Below are 24,302 nucleotides of genomic sequence, written 5' to 3'. Positions count from 1 at the left end.
TTAAATTGTACTGTTTTAACATTTTGGTGTTTGCCACCCTGGGCTCCTTTGCCAGGAAGCGCAGGATAAAAATTTAATAAATAAATAAATAAATAATAAAAATAATAAGCTGTTAGGCTTGCCAGCCATCCTTCAGCCATGAGCAGCAGCCATGTGGGGACAGCCATGCAGCTGTGTTCCCATGAAATTGCAGGTAAAGTATGCAGGGAACCTAAATCACAAATGCGCCTGGAACTTGCAGGAGAGAGGTGCGCAGGTTGTGAAAATGTGCAACCAGGGGCACATATGTCACTCGTCTATCCCCTTGTCATTTCTTCCCATAATGTAAAATACCACCCTGAGAATGTGACATTAGGGCTACAATCTAAAGAAATGATTGGCCAGCTCTCTCTTTATAGCACATGATTTAGATTTAAAAATCAATGAGTAGTAATGCATATACTTCTGCCTTTTGCCTCTTAGTTTCCATAAAGCAAGCAGTCTTATTGAAATGGAGTAGCTTCCATGTGGTGTGAACAGAATCAACCTTTGTAACATCAAATATAATTACAAAACATCCAGACTGGTTCAGAACTGGGTTGTTTTTTTACTGCGAGATGAAATAAAGTAAGGGAAACAAAGCCAGAAGAGATGCAGATTCCTCCAGCTTCACAGCACCTGAAATGAGAAATTGAAAAACAAGTCACATGAAATGTCAGAGATGTGCAAGCCTGGGGTGGGGGATGTCATGTAAGGGCAACCCAACATATCCTACCTCTTGAGAGACCAGCTTTCACAGTTTTGTTTTTTTTAAAGAAAGGACCAGGAATACTGAATTGATAACCAAGCGGTGTTGTTATTTGCTCTGTAGTGAATTACTATATAGATAATTTCTTCAAAATACTCCAGGGAAATAATAGGCAATGAATGGGATCCAGAGAGCATCTTGCACAAGCAGAAGTCACTTATACTGACACATGGTGGGGTCTCCAATTTACGTCTATTAATCTCTCTAGCTCACTGAACATTAAGCAGAGCCCTGCTGGATCGCACCCAAGGCCTATCTAGTCCAGGACCCTGTATCCTTCAATGACCAACCAGATGCCTATGAAATGTCCACAAGCAGCACGTGAAGGCAATCACCTTCTCTTGCTGTTGTTCCCCGGTGACTAATATTCTGATTCCAGAGGTGGCATGTAGCCATCAAGGCTATTTATTATTTAAAGTATTTATAAGCTGCACTTTTCATAGAAGCACACCAAGGCAGTTTACAACATACAAAGACACAACAAAATTTAAAAACAAATAAAAACATAAAAAAAGATAATAAAAGCATCAATAAATACTGAAGAGGTGGTAGTGGGGGGAAATCATATTAAAAGGCCTGTCTAAAAGGTTCAGTTTTCAAGAGTCACCTAAAAGAAAGGAGGGATGGTTTCTGCTAACACTCTGTTGGTAAGGAGTTCCACAGGGCAAGGCCTGCCATACTAAAGGCTCGGTCCCTGGTAGAGACCAGCTGAACATCAGGGGCATGGGGAACCACCAAAAGTGCCCCATCAGAAGATTTCAGTCAGGGCCGGTCCCAAAGGGCAGCCAGGTGGGGCACTGGCCCGAGGGCCCCGCAGCTACAGGAGCCCCTGGGGGGCCCCTGAGGGGCCCTCTGCTCCTCTTCCACGATCCGTGGCCGAGCCGCGCCACAGATAGCAAGACAAGAGCTTCTGAGCCACCTGCCGCCGCCACCCGCCACCACCCCCTGCTTCACCTACCTTTCTCTGCTGTTCTTTGCAGCTGCACGCACTGTGCATGCAGGGTTGCCATCAAGCAAGATGGCAGCTGAGGTTTCTGTAAGGGACTGAAGCCTCTGCCGCCATCTTGGTTGATGGCAGCAATGCGCGCGCTGTGTGCCATCAACCAAGATGGAGGCAGAGGCTTCAGTCCCTTATGGAAACCTCGGCCGCCATCTTGATTAATGGCAACCCTGCGTGCGCAGTGCGCGCAGCCCCAAAGAACAACAGAGAAAGGTAGGTGAAGTGGGGGGATGGTGGCGGGGATGGTGGCGGGCAGCGGTGGTGGCGGCGGGTGGCTCAGAAGCTCTTGTCTTGCGATCCGCGGCACAGCTCGTGCCACGGATCACGGAAGGAGAACGGAGGGGCCCTGGGCAGGCTGATGCCCAAGGGCCCCGGCATTCCTGGAGCCGGCCCTGATTTCAGTGATTGAGATGCAACATAGGGAATCAGGCAGTCCTTAAAGTCTAGTAGTCATGCACAGCTTTATCCATGCTTTTATCAAATCCCCCTTTAAAGCCACTTAGCTGATGCTAATTAGATTTGAGTCTAGCCGACATCTAAATGGGAGACTGCTCTGAGCTCCATCACAAAGAAAAGTAAGTTGCAAAGGTGATCTATGGATCAAGCTGCTGTTAAATGAATTAGCAAATGTGTATTGTGAAAGCAGGGATATGGGGAATCTGTAACCATCCAGTTATTGTTGGACTCCAATAACAGCCCCTGCCAGCATGGCCAATGGTCAAGGACGATGGGAGCTGTAGTCCAACAAGATCTGGAGGGCCAAAGGTTCCCTATCCCTGTATTAAAGGCACAATAGCTGGCCTGGCTATTTGTTTCTAGTGATCAACTCTACCTCTGTCAATAACTTTCTGTAGTTGCCCATTTCATGGACCTCAGGATGAAAGGCATGTTTAAAGTTCTGTACTGGTTCTTTACCTCAGAGGACACACAGGTATCATCAAAAGATACTTTCACAGATGAAAGATAAGCATCAGTGACGGTGATGTCTTCTAGCTCGGTGCTGAAATGATCACACTCCTTGATGACACTGTAGTTGAGGGCCACACTGTAATTGCTGGGCTTCTCCAACTGTTTCTGCTGGCATTTGCAGAGTTTCCTGAAGGCTGCTCTGAATTTCTGGGACATCAGGTTGTAAATCACAGGGTTGATGGCGCTATTTAGGTAGATGCAGATCCGGCAAAACAGCAGGAACCAATTTTCTTGGAAAGGATGAGACAGGAAAGAGTTGATGACCACCAGGGTCCTATAGGGCATCCACAAAAATGCAAAGAGGATCACAACCACAGCCAGCATCTTGGTAACCTATGGGAAACAAAAAGGTATGACCTATGAGCAATACAAAGGGAGAGGAGGAAAGTAATATAGCAAATGCTTCATGGTCGAGTGCAGCTTTGCACAATCTGGTGTCCTCCAGATGCTTTGGACCACAACTCCCAAACATATGGAGGGCCACAGGTTAAGGAAGGCTAATCTAGTAGAACACATATTACTAGCAGGATTTCAACACTGCATTCCTGTTATTGTGTTATTCTTACTTTGTTAATGGGATTTATCCTCTTTCTCAGTGGCGTCACTAGGGTTGGTGTCACCTGGTGCGGTAACTCATGGTGTCACCCCCATGGACCTCCTCCCTTATCAGACCATACAGAATCCTTAGTAATGTTTTTTGTACTAATGTTACTCATAAATCATAATTCCCGTATATCACTGAATGTAATGGCAATAGTAGTGACATAAACAACTAGCAAAATTAAAATTACACCTTTAAATTACAATATCATACGCACAGCTCAAATTCTTGCTCTTATTACTAATGGGAGTTAATTATCTTGCATATGCCCATAGTAAATTTTCAGATACTTTCAGACCCTCAGCAATTTTCAAGTGGTCTATGTAGAGGAAAGGTTTGGGAACCCCTGGAATAAGACACCTGCTTATGTCCCTATGCTGCTCTCACCCCTCATTTAGGTGCCTGGGATGCATGCGTATGGACACACCTCCTTACAATTATGGAAAGTGATTCTTAATAATAAGTTTCCAGACACAAAGTTACATAGGTATTTATCAGTTGTTTAGTAGAAAATTCAGAGCTGCAGGGTCCCTTCATGATAGTTACAGCCACATACACCCTTTTTTGCTCCTGGATTAAGAATGAGATCTTTGTTAATGCATTCTCTCACAACAACAAACATCTCTAGGAGCCAATCAGCATGAAAGTGGAGAGCGTTAGCAACTGAGAAGAGTCTTCTCAGTGGCTGACTCACCTCCTTTCACTCTGATTGGCTCCAATCTGCAGAAAAGGCAAGGAAGCCTATTAGAAGACTCTTCTCCGTGACTAACACACTCCCTTTTCATGCTGACTGTAGGATGCTTGGAGACATAGGGACCCTGCTCCCAAAAAACCAGAGGAACTAAGATCCCCTGGGCGACTACCCTCCTGGTGCTTATGGACATGACCGTAATATATTTTGTGATGTGCAAGTTCGACATTATTTATTAAGTGTGTTTAGGATTACACCGATGGCATTCCCAAATATGTACTTTCACACAGACGTTGGTTTTCCATAACACAATGTTTGTCCAAGCCTCCACACTTGGGGGGGGCACTACTTGCACACCCCTTCCATAAGCACATCAAAGTTGGATACACACCTGAACCAAGACCCAGACAAAAGGGCACTCAAAACAAAAAGGTAATTACAGTGGCTGAGTAGATCTTGTACAGTGGTTATACTGACTGGGCAGCCACTGTCCTTCACATTTTACAAAATACTTTTTCCTATATAAAGATTAAATTTCTGTGTATGAAAAAGTAATATATGAAGTGGTCTCAATAGTGAGAAAAGTAAACAAGTGAATGGTGATCCAAATGTTTTTCATTCTCACGTTATGAAGCTAGCTGCCAGATGATGTATCACCTTCCCTATGCATGCAGCGTAGACTGAAAAAACAGCACCCAAGCCACCATTCAATACGTGCATGTGTTCTTTCCAACATGAATCTACAGGTCTCAAAAAGTAATGTGTGACAAAGTCCTCAAACACCTTATAACATGCCTAAAACATGGTCTCTTGTTCTACCAGCATGCCTTCACACCATCACTTTGCCAAAACATAAGGATAGGTAAATTGCTTTTAGGGAGGTTCACAATTATGATTTCCTATTTATTTAATCTAAAAAATATTTAAAATACATAAAAACAGCCATGGGAAGATATTGGAGAAATATAAAATAAATACAAATTAAAAAAGGGGGGGGAGGTGAAGAGACCTTAAATGTGCTACTCACCATCTCTCAGCCTATCCTCCCCTCAGGATGAAAACAACGGAGAACCATGACCACCCCCAGGAAGAAGGGCACACTTAAAATGTAGAGGAAAAAATCATCTACAACCATAGTGTGAAATCAAATACTTATTGGGACACAGTATGAAGAAATATTTATATAAACATGACTATCAAATATGTTTATGAATTACACAATCTTTAAATGTATTTATAGTGCAATCTGATGTTTGTTTACTCAGAAGCAAGTCCCAATGTATTCAATGGGGCTTACTCAAACTGGGAAGTGTGCAGAGAACTACAGCCTCAAATGATAAGGAACTTGTTCTTTCAACTTGTTCTTTTAAGTTGAGACCTTATCTAAGTCTGAGTCTGTGTTGGAATTGCTTTTTAATATGTTTTTAAGCCTTTTCTTTGTTTTTTAAAAAATGTTTTTTTAAAGCTTTTAAAAAATATTTTCAAAGATGTTTTGATATATTTTAAAGTCTGTTTTTATGATGTTTTAAAGTGCTTTTAGTGCTTTTGTTTGCCGCCCTGGGCTCCTACTGGGAGGAAGGGTGGGATATAAATCAAATAATAAATAAACTTTATTCACCCAACCCCAAATTCAGAATCATGCCTCTTTAGGCTGTTTTCCAACTGTTTATTCTTGCTTTATGGTTATTGGATTTTAAATGGCTTTATTTCTTGTTGTGAGCTGCCCTGGTTTCCAACCCTACCTCACAGGGTTGTTGGAAAGACTACACACACACACACTGCAGATGTATAAATACATACAGCCCATATAATAGTTTATTGTCAAACCAGTTGGTCATTGCAGAAAAATCGGTATTAGTTTTTAAAAAATCAGTATTCGTTTCCTACAGAATAAAAACTGTAATACCTAAGTAAGCCCTGCCTACTTGTTAGAAGGGGACAGAAAGAGTTAGAACACAAACACAATTCTTTTTTACATTCACTCCAAAGTCCCATTGATTTTCAGCACGTTCATAACCATGTCTACTCAAAAGTAAATCCTATTGAATTCAATGGGATTTACTCTGGAGATATGGGATTAGCAATGCTTTTACCCCCACAAAAGCAAGTATTGGGAAGGTTTTGAAAACACTGCCCAGGATCTGACTCCTACACACACGAGGGGAAAAAACTGAAATATATATACTTACCCAATTTATGAGATTTTCAGATAAACGGGGGGGGGGGGAAAACCACCATTTTCTGGCCTTGCAATGAGGTTTACTAGACACTGCCACAGGTCAAACAAACACTTCACTGATTGACTGCAATCCTGAATGGGCGGGGTTAAAGCTACGAAGTGCTATACAGTCTTTTAAAAAAAGATTTAACGGGGCAGCTGACATTTTTATGTATATCTCGAGAACCGGACCACCCCCTCTGATGGTCTCACCTGGTGTGGTCCACACACCCCCGCACCCCCTAGTGACACCACTGCTCTTTCTCTTTCCTTAGTAGCACCCAGAAGGACTGCACATAGCTGATTGGTGGGAGTGGGGTTCAATCCTTCTGGGTGTAGGGGCCACACTGGTGAAGCAGCACTGAACACACTGAACACAGCTGATTGGTGGGGATGGGGTTCAATCCTGCAGGCGGCTGCTCTCTGCAGGGATTTGCTTTGCCAATGCATTCCCGCTAGAGAATGTGCTGCCAAAGCAGCACCCAGAAGGAATGAACTCACCAGCTGCGGAGACGTCAGTCCTGCCTTCTGCAAGAGTCTGCTTCACCAGCACAGTCCCACAGGGAGCACACTGGCAAAGCAGCTTCCAGCAGGATTGAACCCCACCCACTCCAATCAGCTGTTTCCAGTGGTGCTTAGATTGCATTGCAGCCATAAAATAAAGGGTCTCACTTTCTCTAGGCCTGTTTGGAGACTTTTCTCAGAAAGACAAAGAGGCTTGCTCAGAGCAAGGATCATCCAGATTCACAAATGTAAACTCATGTGTTTTCCCCAATTGTTCTTTTTTTAAGGCCAAGGCAGGGAAGCTGTGGGCCTTCAGATGTTGTTGGACTACAGTCCTCATTGTTCTTGACCATTTGCCATTGTGATTGTTGCTGATGGGAGTCGGAGTCTTATTATTTATTTATTTGTTTATTTATTTATTTATTTATTTATTTATTTATATCCCGCCATCCTTCCAACACTGGAACTCACGGCGGCTTCCAGATAAATAATAACATCTGGAGGGCAAAAGGTTCTCCATCCCTGATATAAATTTTCTTTAGTAGCCTTGCTCTCATGAAAAAAGTCCTCAAGAAAATACATCAGCATTTTAGTGTGAATTTCTCCTAATATACACATTTTTGTATGCGATTTTTGCCTAATGTACACATTTAGGCAAAGCAATTTCCCCTAATATGTATGTTTTGTATGTTATTTCCACTTATATATGCATTAGTATGCATATTTTACCCTTATATATGCATTTTTACATGCATTACTTGGCTGGAAAACTGCACTGCAAAATTCAAAGATGTGCAAATTTCAAAGGGTGTGTGTGTTTTGATTTGTGTATTGTTTCGGAAAGTATAAATCAGGTGGGTTCACTTCAGACTCAAGCTGAATTTAATTTCTTCCCCAACCTGAGTCCCAGCTTCAACATATTTGTGGATTTTTAGAGATCTGAATTAGTTTATACTTGGGCAGACCTATAATAACAACACTATAGCATGTAATCAAATTCTTTGAAAAAAAAGGAAGTGTTCCACTGCTTTTGAATAATCAGTTTTCTCATCATCATAACCCAGCTCAAACCATCTAGTGAATACGTAACAATGATTCAGACTTTCAAAGAAGAGTTGATGGATAACTGCCTATACAATACTTTTTTGCAGTCAAAAAGCCTTAGTCTGAGACTTCAGGGGTCATGTGATACTAACCAATCATAAGTAATTTAAGTATCTTTTTTATTGTAGCACATCCTCTGCTGGAGAACTCTCCAGAGAATAAGAGAAATTATTTTAATCTGATGCAGTTACAAGCTTGAACTCAATGTTCCCCCCTGCACTAAATTAAGAGTGCTTCGTTTTATCAGAGCTAGCCCCTAAAGTAATAGCAGATGGAATTTCAAGATGGAACTATTACATGCCATAGAGTGAGAGAATTATTTTAAAGAGAGAAATGAACTAAATAAATAATAAATAATAAATAAATAAACTGAGCACAGACCTGAGCACCATCTATTGCGGTCAGGCCAAAGGCTGTCCTCCAAAGCACTTACTGTAGAGGAAGCCAACTGAAGTTAATGACAATGCTTTGAAGTTAATGGTTGGAGAAATGCACTTTTCTATTGATTCCACAAGGGAATAAATCTCTGAAAGCCACTATAGTTAGGAACTCTGCAGCTTAGAGAATCTCAGAGATGGAGGCTGGTAAACGACTGGGAACTCTATACTCAGAGCTCTCTTCAGGCACAGACAAAGCCAGCCCTATTATTAGGCATGCAGATGGGGCCAGCCATTAGACAGAGAGTCTGGGGAGGAGCAGTGAGGTGTTGGAGGACAGTGCTATGTTTGCCAAGTGATTTTTCCTGCATCCCCTAAGCTAGTCTCCTGCCCTCACGCACTGTGGAGGACATTGTTCCATCTCAAGTATTGAAGTAAGATTCAGCTTCTGTATATGGAATGGGAGGACACCATTTTGTTCTTTGCCTCAGGCAGCAATGTGTCCTGGGCCAACCCTAGGCACAGAAGGGAACAGAGGTGTGTGACATTGGCTGTCAAGATTGATAGGCCTGGATTGGCCAGGCACTGTATATATACTAGGATCTTGGGCTGGTTAATAGAGTAGCACTTCTGCTTGGACAACATCCATCTCAAGCCACAGAATGCAGGGATCCCGAACTGGAAGGATTCTAGATTTCAGTGCAGCCTCCCAAGTCACTTGTCCCTGCAATTCCACTCAAAATATTGGTCACATGAGTCTGTCTTTATGAGGAATGCAAATCCCCAAAGTCATGCTCACCCAAACAACAACGGAAGCCTGCTGGTAGGGATCTACAGCTACATAATGTGGTGCTTCCAGGTACATGTTTGTGCATATACGTCAGTTGTATGTGTGAATGGCCAATATCATAAGCAAACACGGGCCCCTGGATTGGAATGCTTGGACCCCCTTGAGAAAAGAGAAAGGGGAGTGAAATGCCAATGGAACACAGAGGGGATGCAGAACAGCCTTAGAAGGCCTGCAGAATTGCAAGGATTTCCCAGCCAACATTTCCTGGTACAAGATAGCTATATATAAGTCTTAACTTGTGCTTGAAGAAATCAGTGCTGATAAATGTCAGCTATCAAATACTCACAAGCATGAAGTGAGCGATTTTGTGCCTCCTAACACTTGAACACCAAGTTCTATCCTGATTCACAGCTTTCTGGCCCTACAACATGCAGAGTTGTTCAGCCCTATGCTTCTTTATTGCACAGTAGGGAGCAATTTCACCTGCACTAAAGAGCTTGCTCCCATACAGTTGCTCTCAAGGGCAGATTCAGATTACATAGAGCAGACTTTCCCAACCAGTGTGCCTCCAGATGTTGTTGGACCACAATTCCCATCTTTCCTGACCATTGGCAAAGCTGGCTGAGGCTGATGGGAGTTGTGGTCCAACAACATCTGGAGGCACACTGTTGGCAATGGCTGACATAGAGCCAGCCACGCAAATGCTGATTAGGAACATGCTATTCAATGCTAGTCCTACTCAGAGAAAACCCACTGAAGTTAATAGATGTGACTAACTTAGTCCATTAAGCTCTAATGTGACTGTAAGGGCTGCAATTGGATTCTACCTTATTTATTATATTTTATCCTATCCTTCCTTCAAAGATCTCAGGGTGTGAAAAGGAGGTAGCGATGATGACTCGTTCACCTAATGAGCTTTGTAGCTCAGCAGGGATTTGAACCTGAGTCTTCTCAGTCCTAATCTAGCACACGAACTACTACATCAGATTGGCTCTTGATTGTCTAAGGATATGATCCTATATATACTTACAGTAGTGGCCGGTGGCTCCATATTAGTGGTGCAGTGGAATCTGCTCCGGGCTTTAGGGCAAACTTTCAAGGAGCTGTCCAAGGTGCTTCCTTAAAAGTTAGGACTAAAACCCGGAAGGGATTCCACTGACATGGAACCACCAGATGCCGCTGCATACTTACCCAGGCATAAGCCCTGTTGAATACAGATGGGCTTGCTTCTGAGTAAAATGCATAGGCTTGCACTGCACATCTATCACCACATTTCCTTGAATGCAGAAATGTGTGCTCTCTTTTTGCACATCAGTTCTCATGCATGCAATGAGCTGGAGCCCTAATGTTCCTCTGTGCTTTTAACTTAATGACTAACCCAGTTGTATCCAATGAAGTCACTGCATGACTGCAATGACTTTCGCTCATGCAACAGTACTTCCTCTCTCCCCCCCCGTACACCCCCATACCCTCTGAAATCTTCTCTGAAGGACTTTGGGGGTGCTAGGGGTGCATGAGGGGGAAGGAAAGGGTGCACTGTGTGAGTGGAAGTCGTTTTGCTTGCACAATGACTGTTGGATTTAACCCTCTGTGTCCAGGAAATTTTATGAAGCTCTTTAAAGCTCACTTGAACAAATTGTAGCCCACACAACAAAATAGCCATATCTGGGGCTCCATAACTTCTCTATGGCTGTGTTTGGTGTGGGGGCAAAAGCCAAGCAGGCTTGTTGGGGAAAGTGTCTAATGGCATCTGTTTCTTTTTTTTATCAGGGCTACAGGATGTTAGTGGACACTGAGGGATGGAGGGAAATTCCATTTGGTCTGCACCTAATTTACACCTCCCAGACTGAAACAAGGACCAGGGCATATTTATTCTTTGGATTTTGCACATCTCTGTATTTTGTGACACAGTTCTCAGCTCAGAAAAGTTCCAAAATGCATTTTAAAAAATAGCATATTTAGGATAAAACTTATTTAGAAAGGTGTACGTAGGGATGGGTGAATCTGTCAACTTGGCTTTCTCCCTGGTACTTTTTTCCAGACTGAAGTCCAACCCCCCATATTTCCAGATGAATCTGCAATTGTTTTTTAAAGCCCCCATGGAAATTCATCTGGATTTTAGTGTGCATTTCTCTTAATTGCATTTTTGTAGTCAATTTTGCCTAATATACACATTTTTGCAATTTCCCTAATACTGCATTCATTTTCCTTTTGCTTTTGTTTTTTCCATTAATATATGCATTTTTATGCAAGGTTTACCTTAGTATATGCATGTTGAACGCTTAACTCGGCTGGAGAACTGCACTGCAACATTTGGAGAAGTGTGAATTTTGAAAGACGGCTGTGTTTCTGTTTGTGTAATGTTTTGGAAAGTGTGAATTAATTAGATTCTCCTTTAAATACAAACTGAATCAAATTTCTCCCCTACCCCCAGGTGTACACTGGGATCAACGGTATAGTTGTCCAGGATCTTGGGGGTCTTATACTCCTTGCTTTTTTGGAAGCAGGGTCCCAGCAGGATCCCTATGTCTCAAAGATCCTATAAGCCAATCAGGCTCATTGAGTATTCCACTGAGAAGACTCTTCTTAGCAGCTAACATTCTCACCTTTCATGCTCATTGGCTCCCAGGGATGTCTGTTGTTTTGGGAGAAGGCATTTACAAGGATCTTATTTTCAACCCAGCAGCAAAAAAAGGGGCGGAGTGGCTGTGACTAACATGAAGGGATGCTGTACTTCTGAATTTGCCATGACACTACTGATTAGGATAGAATGCATATTTAAGCACTATTTGTAATAAAATATATATTTAAATATAACAGATCAATGCGGACATAGAATGAAATGGACTTGTAAATGAGCACATGCAGATTTCACATGGACTGAAAATAGTCTAACTCATAAATCACCAAGACACTGATCATCCCTTAGACATTAGTCATTGTGGATTTTAACATGGCCAGAGTATGACTTATTATTAGTAAAGATAATTAAAAATATATCATTGAAGTGTTTTGAACTGATCCACTTTTACCACCCTTCATTAATGCCCTGTGAGGGATGGCAAGACACTTCCCTCTGAACAAGTTCCTGTCTTCATTAAAAGCACATAAAAATTCTATCATCAGGGGTTATTTTTGTATGGAAAACATTTTGAATGGGTCTTATTAAAAAGGCTCTTGATATTTTAATTTAGGACTGAGAGATAGAGCACCTTTATTTCTCTGTTTTTTCTCCCTTAAAAGTGACCCCCCCCTTATGCTACAAGTGTTGATCTTTTAAAATATGAATATGCCCCTAAGTGCACAATCAGGGCCGGTTCTAAAGGGCAGCCAGGTTGGGCACTGGCCCGAATGCCCCAGAGCTGCAGGAGCCCCTGAGGGGCCCCTGAGGGGCCCTCCGCTCCCCTTCCATGATCTGCGCCCCACACACACCCCACTTACCTGTCAGCCGGCTTTTTAGCATTGCCCTTAATGAAGATGGTGGCCGCAGCTTCCCTAAGGTACTGAAGCCGCTGCCACCATCTTAGTTGATGGCAGAGATGTGCATGCATAGCACGCACGTGTGCCATCATCAAAGATGGCAGCGGAGGCTTCATTCCTCTTAGGGAAACTGTGGCCACCATCTTCATTAAAGGCAATGGTAAAGACTAGACAAGTAGGGGGGCCATGGGGGCATGTAGGGGAGCCGTGTGCACGTGCACACCCACTCACCCACTGGGGGGCCAGGGCAAGCTGATGCCCAAGGGCCCCCGCATGCGTGGAGCCGGCCCTGTGTACAATATTCCCAATTAGCAAAGTGCTATAATTACTGCGCCCTTTGAATTTCATAGTTGTTATGGCTGCTAAGAAGAAGGCTGAGCCATTCTTCACTAATAAAACAGCTCTGCACTAGGAAAGCACTCCATCGTTTTAAGAATACTGCTCTTGTTTGGAATTGCACTTCTAGGTATTTTCCCCAATTAATCACCAAACACAGGATCTGCAAAGGCCTTTAGAGCATGCTAGTCCTCAAAGGGGTTTGCTCCTACATAGCCCATTATCTGAAGCAGCACTTCTAACTAGTTATTTGGGGAGGGTTTGTTTATGGTCCTGGAGGATAGACTGGAAGGAGGGAAATGGAATAGAGTATCTTGGAAAGGGGCATGGCTGGTTGGCTGGCTGGCTGGCTGGGAAACAGAGCACTCCTCATTGCAATCTTTATCCCAGTCGCATCTGTACTGGAACTATTTTTAACTGCTGTTACATGTGGAATTGTTTTTATATGTGGAATTGTTTTTTTGATTTTTTTTTATGTATGGATCTGTTTTTATGTTGTTGTGACACACCCTTTGGACCTCACGGTAAAGAGCAAGGAAGACACTTGACCAATTAATTAATTAATTAATTAAATTTGTTTAAGGTTCCACTTGTTTATTAATACATCAGCTGGAGAGAAAGATAAAGACTAATACTTTCCTTGCCCTCTAGTGCTAAAGAGTTCTTTTCTTCTTGAACAGCTTCAGGTGAATGTAAGGACATCTGTGCTCTTTCCAAACTGCACAGCTGACATGAGGCACATTGCACGTATACATGATACGTGATACGCAGCCAGGATTGCAGTCAGCACAGATACTGATGCTGGGATAGGGTCCTGGCAGTTGTCTTCTATGGTCTTTGATGCCCTTGGAAGTTAACAGAGCTTTCCCCACACTGAACAGACAGATTTGTTTCTTCCATTAGTTAATGCTAAGTGGGTGTTTGTATTTCAGTATTTGTTTCAACTGGAGCAGAAAATAAAGGTTGACTTTGTAACTGAGAGAGGGTTGGTAAAGGTATTAGCCACAGTCCAGAAAAACACAAGTCAAGATTTCTGCATGAGATAACACTTCATCATTCTTTTTCTGAATAACAGCATGCCACCAGTCACACAGACTATACGGGCAAGCCATTTCTTAAACTAGGAGAAGTTTAATTAATGTATCTCCCCAGTATGCCTGCACATCTGAAAAGTAGTTTAGATGCTGATCTAAATGTTTCACTGCATCCATTCAGCTTCCAAGGGTATAGTCATCCAGGGTCTCAGGGGATCTTAGACACCTTACTTTTTTGGGAGCCAGGTCCCAGCAGAGTCCCTATGTCTCCAGCATTCTACGAGCCAATCAACATGAAAGGCGAGTGTGTTGGCCACTGAGATGAACAGCAAAAAGTGTTGTAGAGAGTGAAAATTCTGTAATTGCAGAAGAGACAGTGGATCCTGAAGACAGCATCCCACCTACATCACCAAGCAGTTTGGTAGCAGCAAGAAATAAATGTGTAGACACTGCATTCAGTAATTCAAGCAATATCTCTGACAGTGACAAAGGATAGTCAAATGATGATAGCGGCAGAGAAGCAGAAAGCAGTATTCACGCCTGGCCAGATAATGTTGTAATCTGAGAAGGAGGCATGGCTGTGAGGGGGTGCAGCTGTGACTACCATGAAGGGATCATGCACTTCTGAATTTGCCACTATGATACTGATGCACACAAGAGGGCTTGTTATACTGCAGCTGTTATAGCCAATTTGGTTTAAAAACATCCTTTAAATAAGTGGTTTCAATTTTTAAAAGAAGACAAAATCATTTGCATAAGGAAAAACAGTTTTCCAGCAATTGTCTGCATACAGCCCTGGATCACTTAGGGTCATCCAATTTGACCGTTAGGAATCCACAGCTGTCTCAGCCTGACTTGGCCGAAGCTGATTTGACTTGGGTCTTGGCCAAATCTGGTGCACAGCCCTATTAAGAATGCATAGGATCAGAACCTTTTGGAATAAACTGTTTACAAATATACAGTATGAACTGATGGGAAACAAGCATTATGAGTGACAAGGCAAAACCACTCCAGTTATCCCCATGTATTAGGATTTTGTGACTGGAGGGCAAGATTCCACTGCCATTTTATCTGTCCTGTAATGGGTACTTTGTATCAAAAGGTCATGCTTAGCTCTTGTGTGTTTTGGTTAAGACTTTCAGGTTCTGGCCCAGCTCTACCAGACAGGCAGTAGCCTGTCCTCCAGAATGGATCCAAGGTTGCAGTAGGGATGGAAAGATCTGTCCGTTTCAGTTCTCTCCTTTCTCATTTTTCCGACCTTAAATTCAGTTCTCCACATTTCTGTAGAAATCCTCATGAAAATTCACCAGCATTTTAGTGCGAATTTCTCCTACTAAACACGTTTTTGTAGGCAGTTTTGACTAATCTGCACATGTTTGCAAGTTATTTCTCATCATAGAATACATAGAATACATTTCTTGGAGGAGGAACTTTTATTACCTTTACAGTATACAATGAATTCTATTTTACAAGAGGGGAAGATACCGGATAGTTGGAAAAATGCCAATATAACATTAATACCTAAAGAGGAGCAGGATCTAACCAAAACAAAAAATTATCGGCCAATATCTTTATTGAATAATGACTACAAAATTTTTACAATGATTTTGGCTGAAAGAATGAAAATAATATTGCAACAATTTATTCAGGAAGATCAAGCGGGGTTTTTACCTAAAAGACAATTACGTGATAACGTCAGGAATGTTTTGAATGTGTTGGAATATCTAGAACAACAAAATGACATACAAGCAGCTTTGATTTTCTTAGATGCTGAGAAAGCATTTGATAATTTGAATTGGAAATTATGTTTAAGGTTCTAGAGCAAATGGACTTTGGAGATAATTTTATAAAATGGATCAGATCGATTTATACATCACAGAAGGCACAGATAATTGTCAATGGGGATTTAACGGACTCATGTGAAATACAAAAGGGTACAAGACAGGGATGTCCATTGTCCCCTCTTTTATTTATTCTGGTTCTAGAAGTGCTGCTTAGAGACATAAGGCAAGACAAAAGGATTTCGGGAATAAAGATAAAAAAAGAGGAATATAAATTGAGAGCATTTGCTGACGACTTGATAATTGTATTAGAAAATCCCTTGGAAGGAATCAAAGTATTGATGGATAAACTAGAAGAATTTGGACCATTAGCAGGATTTAAGATCAATAACCAAAAAACGAAGATGTTGGTGAAAAAATTATCTTTAAGAGATCAAAAAGAGTTAATGGAGAAGATAGATTTTAAAATAGAAGAAAAGGTGAAATATTTAGGTATCATTATGACAAATAAAAATTCAAAGTTGTTTCATAATAATTATGAAAAACTATGGACAGAGATTAAAAAAGATTTGTTAAAATGGGATAAATTACAGTTGTCATTAATGGGTAGAATATCTGTAATAAAAATGAATGTATTGCCGACAATGATGTTTCTATTTCAAACAATACCTGTCATATCCTCTGATTTACCTTTTAAACAATGGCAAAAAGATATTTCTAAATTTGTTTGGCAGGGGAAAAAACCAAGAGTTAAATTTAAATTATTACAAGACGCCAAAGAAAGAGGAGGACTGGGATTACCAAATTTGAGACTTTATTTTGCTGCTTGTTGCTTAGTCTGGATAAAGGAATGGATTGTATTGAGGAATAAAAGATTATTGGATTTGGAGGGTCACAACCTGAAGTGGGGATGGCATGGATATCTATGGTATGATAAAGTAAAAGTTAATGTGGATTTTAATAATCATTTTATAAGACGTCCTTTGTTGAAAATATGGAATAAATACAAAACAAGTTTTTTTTTTAAAATACCACTATGTGTTTCAAGTCAAGAAGCATTTTATAGAAGAGAAATGGCTGGAAAAGAGAAATGGTTAACTTACCAAGAACTATTAGAAAATGTGCATGGAGAATATATAATGAAAGAGAGAGAACAACTAATAAAGGAAGGATATAGTTCACAATGGTTTGCCTATTTACAATTGTTAGAAAGATACAAAATGGACAAGAAAATGTATGGGTTTGAAATAAATAAATCTGATTTTGAAATAGGTTTGTGTACAAATGATGAATGTATAATTGCAAAAATGTATAAATTTTTATTGAAAATGGACATGGAAGAAGAACAAGTAAAAGAGTGTATGGTTAAGTGGGCAAAAAATTTTGGTTATAATATACAAATGGATCAATGGGAAAATATGTGGAAAAAAGGTTTGAAATTTACATTATGTTATAATCTTAAAGAAAATTTTTATAAAATGATGTATCATTGGTATATGACTCCAGAAAAGTTGTCAAAAATGTATAGTAATGTTTCTAATGTATGTTGGAAATGTAAACAACAAGAAGGATCTTTTTATCATATGTGGTGGTCGTGTAAACAGGCAAAATTATTTTGGGCACAGATAGGTAGGATGATGCAAAAAATCTTAAAGATAAATATTCAGTCAAAGCCAGAATTTTTTTATTGGGTTTTATGGATAAACAAAAGGAAAAGAAATATGGAAGAATAATATTATATATGATCACGGCAGCAAGATTATTATATGCACAAAAGTGGAAAATGGAATCGGTACCAACAATGGAAGAATGGCTATTGAAATTAATGGACTTAGTTGAGATGGACAAATTGACATGCCTTCTTAGAGAAAAAACGACAGATACATTTCTTAAGGAATGGAAGCCTCTTTTGGACTTTTTGTTGAAAGAAAAAAATGAAATGATGATAATGGGATTTGACGATTAATTAAGATAGACTATGGAAAAAAGTGAATTTCGTATGTTTTAGGGGACAGGTTTGATATATGTTATATACTTATAGCTGATCTGTAACAAATCGGAAGTCAAGTTCTTTTTTTATTATTTTTGTTGTATTGTTTTTGTTGTATTTGTTTTATAAAAATTTGAATAATAAAAATTATTATAAAAAAAAGAATACATTTCTGTATGCCATTTTCACTAATATATTAATTTTTATGCACACTTTCCCCTAACGTATGCATTTGTAAACATCGGTTGGTTGGCGAACTGCATTGCAAAGGACGGCTGGGTTTTGGCTCTCATGTTGTTTCGGGGAGGGCAAACTTGATAGATTCGGCTTGAAATGTGAACTGTCTTGCCCGTCCCTAGGTTGTAGTGGCAAATGTTTCTCTTAGAACAGCACTGGAATTCCCACCTCCCATCATTCATATTTCAGAAGAGCTTACTCCTCAAACACAGAGAAGTAGTCCTGAGCAAGTGAGGTAACAAGTTACTTCTAAAACGCTGTTCATGCCATTTGTTTTTCCTCTTCCAGTCAAATTCAAGATCGTTCCTCCACTCTTTTTTCCACAGTAGATTTAGCTGCCGCTCTGGTGTGCAGTGTCCTATATTCATAGAAAGTTGCTTAAAAAGCAAGACAGCAGAAAGGAAGGGGCTGCTGGAACTCAAAGAGTAGGAGAAGCACATCCCTTCAGGTGCCATGAGGGGGTTGGCTTGACCCCCCCCCCAAGTACTGCAGACAGAAAGTTAGGAGCTCCTGAGCAGGAGTCAGGCTAGTAAGGAGGACCCAAGCCTCTGGGTGAGAGTGTGGGGATGGTCTGCAGGAAAAGGGTGTGAGTAGGGATGGAGAGATCTGTCAGTTTCAATTTTCTCCATTTCTCATTTATTCCAATCTTAAATTCAGTTCACATTTCTGCAGAAATTTAAGATTTTTTTTAAAAAAATCCTCATGAAAATTCTTCAGCATTTTAGTGCGAATTTCTCCTACTAAACACATTTTGCATGCAGTTTTGACTAATGTCCACATTTTTGAAAGCAATTTATCCTAACGTGATTTTCAGTAATATGTTCCCTAATACATGTATTTTTGTAAACTTGTTTGGTTGGACAACTGCATTGCAAAATTTGGAAAAGTGTGAATTTCAAAGGGTGGCTGTGTTTCAGTTCTCATATTGTTTTGGAAAGTGTATTTGATAGCTTTGGCTTTAAATGTGAACTGAATCAAATTCATCCCCCATCCCTAGGTGTGAGCCATTGTTTTGTATTTGTGGTAACCAACACAAAGGAGTTTAGTAAAAAGCTGCTTTGTTATCATTGTTGCTAAATGGATTGTTGGCACAAAACTGAGAAAAATGATTAGGTTCTGGAGGGGTGAATAGATTATTTGGGGGGGTATAGCACAGTGAGGAGGAGAGCCTGGCTGGGAATCCAGAGTCTGTGAGTTCAAATCCCCGCTCATGTCTCATGGGTATCAAGGGTCAGCTAAAGATCACCCTCACAGTGAGTGGCTCAGGGGTTATGTGCCCTGCTACCTGTGCAGCCGTGGGCAAGCTGCATAGTCCCAAGGAGTCCGGTTGCCCCCCAGACGACAGTTGGGACAAGGAAGGGCCTGGCTTGTGCAGCTGTGGCAAGCTGAGCAGGCCCTAGCCAGCTGGGGAGGACTAGCCTCAGAGGGAAGCAATGGTAAACCCCCTCTGAATACCACTTACCATGAAATCCCTATTCATAGGGTCGTCATAGGTTGGGATCGACTTGAAGGCAGTCCATTTCTATTTCCTGTTTTTATTTTAACTTCTTCACTTGATAACATTTCTATTGCAAGGAGGGTGTAGCACAGTGCATTTTGAGATTATGACTATCAGCCTAGTTGAGGTGACATGTGCCTGGGCAGTGAGAGATCAGGAGGAGAGGGGTGCCACCATTTCTGGTTCTGGTGGGGGAAGATCTGGGGACATATGGTGCTCAGGATGTCTTTCACCTGATCATTTTATCTGGAGATGCTAGAGATTAAACGTGGGATCTTTTTGCATGTAAATCATGTGCTCTGCCACTCAGTTATGGTCCTTCTGGCTTCTAGGAACAGTGACTGACCATTAATGGCTATTCAGCAAAATCTTCAAGCTGTACAGAAGCATAAGGAGATAGTGATTTCTTCATTTTACACAACAAAACAGGCTGGCTGTAACAATACTCAAGAAAACTTGGATTCCTGCATTGAGCAGGGGGTTAGACTCGATGTCCTTACAGGCCCCTTCCAACTCTACTATTCTGTGAAAACTTTGAGATGCAAGACAACAGAAATAAAAAGATGCAGCCACACCGTCTCATTTAATTTCATGTACAGCCTTTCCCCGAATGATCCCACTACAGTGAAACCTGCTGCAACATGGAATTTGCATTGAACTTGGCTTCCTTAGTTCTGAATAAGGCAATTTTGACTTTGATCTTCCAAGCTTCAAAAGATCTGCTTACCAGGATGCTGTATTATAGTCTCATTGATCTTAACCTTAGCTAACATTGCAATTTGAAATGTTAAATGCAACACTACTGAACAGGCCTAATCTGAGGAAATAATGACAATTGATTGAAGTCAGAAGGGCAAAATTAGGGAGAAGGGATGGTCTCCATTCAATTGTGGGCTAATGGCGTATACATGTTTAGCAAAATACACAAAGAAACTTGCCTCTTGTTATCTTTCTCTACTTTAGACAAAATGATTGATTCCATAAAGGAAGCCACAGACCTGAACTTACAAGATCTGAACAGGGTGGTTCGTGACAGATGCTCTTGGAGGTCGCTGATTCATAGGGTCGCCATAAGTCGCAGTCGACTTGGAGGCACATAACAACAACAACCTGTCAGGGCAGGCGTCTCAGCAAAAGGACATAAAAACATAAGAGCCCTGCTGAGTCAGGCCAAAGGCCCATCTAGTCCAGCATCCTTTTCTCATGGTTGCCAATCAGATGCCTGTGGGAAGCCCACAAACAGGACCTGACCATGACAGCTCTCTTCCAATTTGTGCTCCGCAGCATATCACTTCCGCTCCTGGAGGTAGTACACAGCCATTATGATGAGATGCTAGAGGTATAATGCTGGAAATGCCTCACTAAGGCACATGATGAGGGCTTGTCCAGTGACATTTTCTTTTCCGTCTGAAGTTGTTATCTGTATCAATCTTGTAATGGCAAAATCCTGGATATTTGTGGATATTTGTGTACTTTTAAATTATATTCCTGTAATGTGGGGATTAAGAGCTGGACAACACAAATGGATTTTACACATCCTTATAAGATATTTATACTTCAAGCCTGGAAGGATAAATACTCACCATCTATTACACAATGGTCTGAAGACCTTAATGCCTTGCTATATTTGAATGTACTTTCTACAATTTCATTTGGATACCTATTTGGACGTTTGGATGGCATATATCGATCTGTATGTATAAATCAAGATGGGCATACTGATGTTTGCTGTATTGTCAATGTACGCTGATGGTTTTTTTCTTTTCCTTCCCCCCCCCTTTTTTTCTTTTTCCTCTTCTGTTTTTAATAAATTTGCAATTAAAATCAATTTAAAAAAATAACTGGGAGCCACTGATAGCTTTACCCCTATGAATTTGTCTAATCCCCTTTAAAGCCATCCAACGGGTGACTGTTGCTACATCTTGTAACTGTTGCTACATCTTGTGGGAGTGAATTCCATAGTTTAACTATTGTCATGCCTCCCTCAGACGACTCAACAGAGGATGGAAGGGGAATGGGAGACCTCAGACCCATGAGCTGTAGCCTGTAAGGTCAAAAAGGGTATGGAAGACGAGAGTGGAGCACTCTTTTAATTTTCTGCATTTAAGGCCTTATGTTCTTATACTCCCTCCACGATAAATATAAATAAATATAAATAAAATAAAAGAGGATAAGACATAAGAAAGCACATTTGATTTGAACATCTTTGTTTATGCTACAATACAGATAAGGAGAAAGAATTCACATTGAAACAAGGTAGATAAACTTACAATTTATTTTAAAAAAAAGAGCTTTCCTGGCCTTTTTTTGTGAAAAATTTCGAATCACAGCATGAAAATTAATTGTTCTGGCAATGTTTGATTCAATACTTAGCCTGGCCAAATCCACAAGACGTTCCTGAGACATTGTAGACCTTAAATAATTCTTAATTAGCTTAAGTTTGCTAAATGACCTCTCTCCAGAAGCTACTGTTGCTGGAATTGTTAATAGTATTCTTAAGCTAACACAAACATTTGGAAACAGGTCGCCAAGTCTGTACTCTGTTAACAAGTTCAACAGAACTAATGGCTTTAACTGTGCATTTACAAAATTTGCTTTATGTACTGAGGGTAAATGTTACATTTCTTTTCCAAAATCATCACCATTAAGGTCAGCAGGATATTGCTTTGATAAAGATAAAGCTTTTCTCTCCACATCACTTTCGGACATGGTGAGATATTTCCACAAGAAATCAATTTATTCTGCCAACTGCTTAACAGCATTGAAGCGGACAGTTAATCCTGCTATAACATTGTCTACCAAAATGTAAAACACACACTTTCTGAAGTAGGCCTCTTCTGGAGTATCATCTGTGTCATTCATTTCTTCCAAGTTAGCATCAGGTGTGCTGTCGTCATGCGGCCTTGCCCTCTTGCGCCTAACTCCATCACATCTACGGGAGAGTTTTATTTCTATATTTAGGTTTGACGCAACCAATTTGGCTTCATTCCATATGCATTTCCAGTTCTTTCAAAGTTTTGTCAGCTCTATGAGGAGAGTTTCTATGTTTGCTACTTCAACATCCAGTGTGGCATCTCTAGCTTGGATGACCTTGTTGCAAATATCTATGCCAGCTAATATTTTGTACCACATGGCTGACATTAACACACAGGCAAAAGATGTCACATATAATAAAACTCCATGGACTTCATTTCTTGTTTTGGCCGTCAAATTTAGTTCTAGGAGGACTTCCAGTGTTAATTTAATGCCAGGCAAGTGAGCTGCAAAAGGCTTTACACATTCAACACGATCTGACCATCTTGTTTCAGACATACCATGAAGAGAACAACCAATACGGTTTTGTATTAATTCCCACCGCTTAGCACTGGAACTGAACAGGTGGTACACAATTTGAATTGTTCCAAAAAGGTTATTGCTTCAGGTATGCATTCAGCAGCATCATTCCCACATAAGTTGAGTGTGTGACAACCGCAAGGTGAAAAAATTGCTGTTGAGCATTGTTCTTGTATTTTTGCTTGTGCGCCGTTGTATTTTCCGGCCATATTTGCCCCATTATCGTAGCCTTGAGCTCTACAATCACTATGAGGAATAGCATGTTCTTTCAATGTATCAGTTATCAACTGAGCAATTTCTTCCCCTCTTTTGTTGCTACAATCTGCAAACTTGAGAAATCTTTCTTGAATCTCATACTGCGTTTCTTTTAAAAGTACGTATCTCAAAAGAAATGTTGTTTGTTCAATATGGGAAGAATCTGGTGTGGAATCTACTATTATTGCAAAGTACTTTGCAGATTGCCTCTCAAGCAAAATGTGTTGTTTCACAAGATTCGAGCATTCTGCAATAAATTCATTTTGTGAGTCAGGGGACAGATAATGAACTTGAAGCCGCTCACTCCTTTTCTGTGACTCCTCTACACTTAGCACATGTTCCTGAAGGATGGGGTCCCACCTGGAGAGCAGCTCAATGAGTCCTAAAAAGTTTCCATTGTTTGAATCACCAATTCGATGGGATGAACCAGTAAATGCTAGACCATGTTCTCCCAAGAAGAGACAACATTGATGATGCGCTTTAAAAGGTTGTACCATTTCACAGCTTCAGTTTTGATTGACGCTTCTAGGATGATGTCAACTCCTGCCTCAGACAGCAGGCGCCTTTCTAGTTCTGGCCAAGCTAGGTAACATTCTCTGTGACTATTGCCTTTTTCATGTTTTGGGATCCTGTAGGAAAGTTTCCGCCACTTCCCATTAGAATCCCAGCCTTCAGCAGATACCAGTGCAGACTTAGACGCAGAAGTGCTAGTCTTGACTGTCTTGTACCAAAATAACCAACATGGAAAGCAATATAAAGCTTGTTTCTGTTGACTCCAGACAACCCAGTCTCTTACATGTAGTTCTCCATTAGTGCTTTGAAATTTCAGTATGCTTTCTGGGAACACTTGATTGCAGGTGTCTTTTGGGAATGTTTTAGGCAGAGGGATGTGACCATTCGTAACATACTTTTCTATTTCCTTTTGAGATGGAAACTCAGTTGTGATACATCCAATGTCAAGGCCTACATTATGATTACTCCTCTCATCTTCCAAATTCACTTCCACATGCGTCTGTTTCTTTCTGTTTTCCATTTTCATTTTCTGCATCTGCCCCTTCATCAAAATACTGTGCATGATTACCCAAATCAACTGCTCCTTGTTTGGGGATGAGGTTTCCAAAAGTTTCTTCTTGCTCCAATTCTGTAGGTGAGTTCAATGAAAAATTTTTTGAAGCCACACTTAATCCAAATTGAAAGAGTGTTTGTTGACCCCTTTTTTCATTTTCCTCTTGTTCTTTCTTGTCTTTTCTTTTCTGGGCTCCTGATTTGTGAGAATACATTTTGGAGAGATGATTTTCTCATCGGGATAGGGTTTAA

At 40.7% G+C, this 24,302-nt stretch overlaps 1 protein-coding gene across 1 annotated transcript in view; it reads right to left on the bottom strand.

Moving 5' to 3' along the window:
• Window positions 1-297: 297 nt before the first annotated feature.
• The window catches only part of TRHR (thyrotropin releasing hormone receptor), a 38,623-nt gene continuing 14,618 nt past the window's right edge, over window positions 298-24,302 (bottom strand). The window contains exons 2-3 of the mRNA XM_061607466.1: window positions 2,703-3,089; window positions 298-657 (exon numbers count right to left, since the gene is read on the bottom strand). Of these exons, the coding sequence (XP_061463450.1) occupies window positions 649-657; window positions 2,703-3,089 (396 nt within the window). The 3' untranslated portion in view covers window positions 298-648. The remainder of the gene's footprint in view (window positions 658-2,702; window positions 3,090-24,302) is intronic.

This window comes from Rhineura floridana, chromosome 1 (genome assembly GCF_030035675.1).
Source record: "Rhineura floridana isolate rRhiFlo1 chromosome 1, rRhiFlo1.hap2, whole genome shotgun sequence".
Taxonomy (NCBI): domain Eukaryota; kingdom Metazoa; phylum Chordata; class Lepidosauria; order Squamata; family Rhineuridae; genus Rhineura; species Rhineura floridana.
Note: the sequence above shows the minus strand (reverse complement) of the source record. Positions and strands in the feature narration are given on the sequence as shown.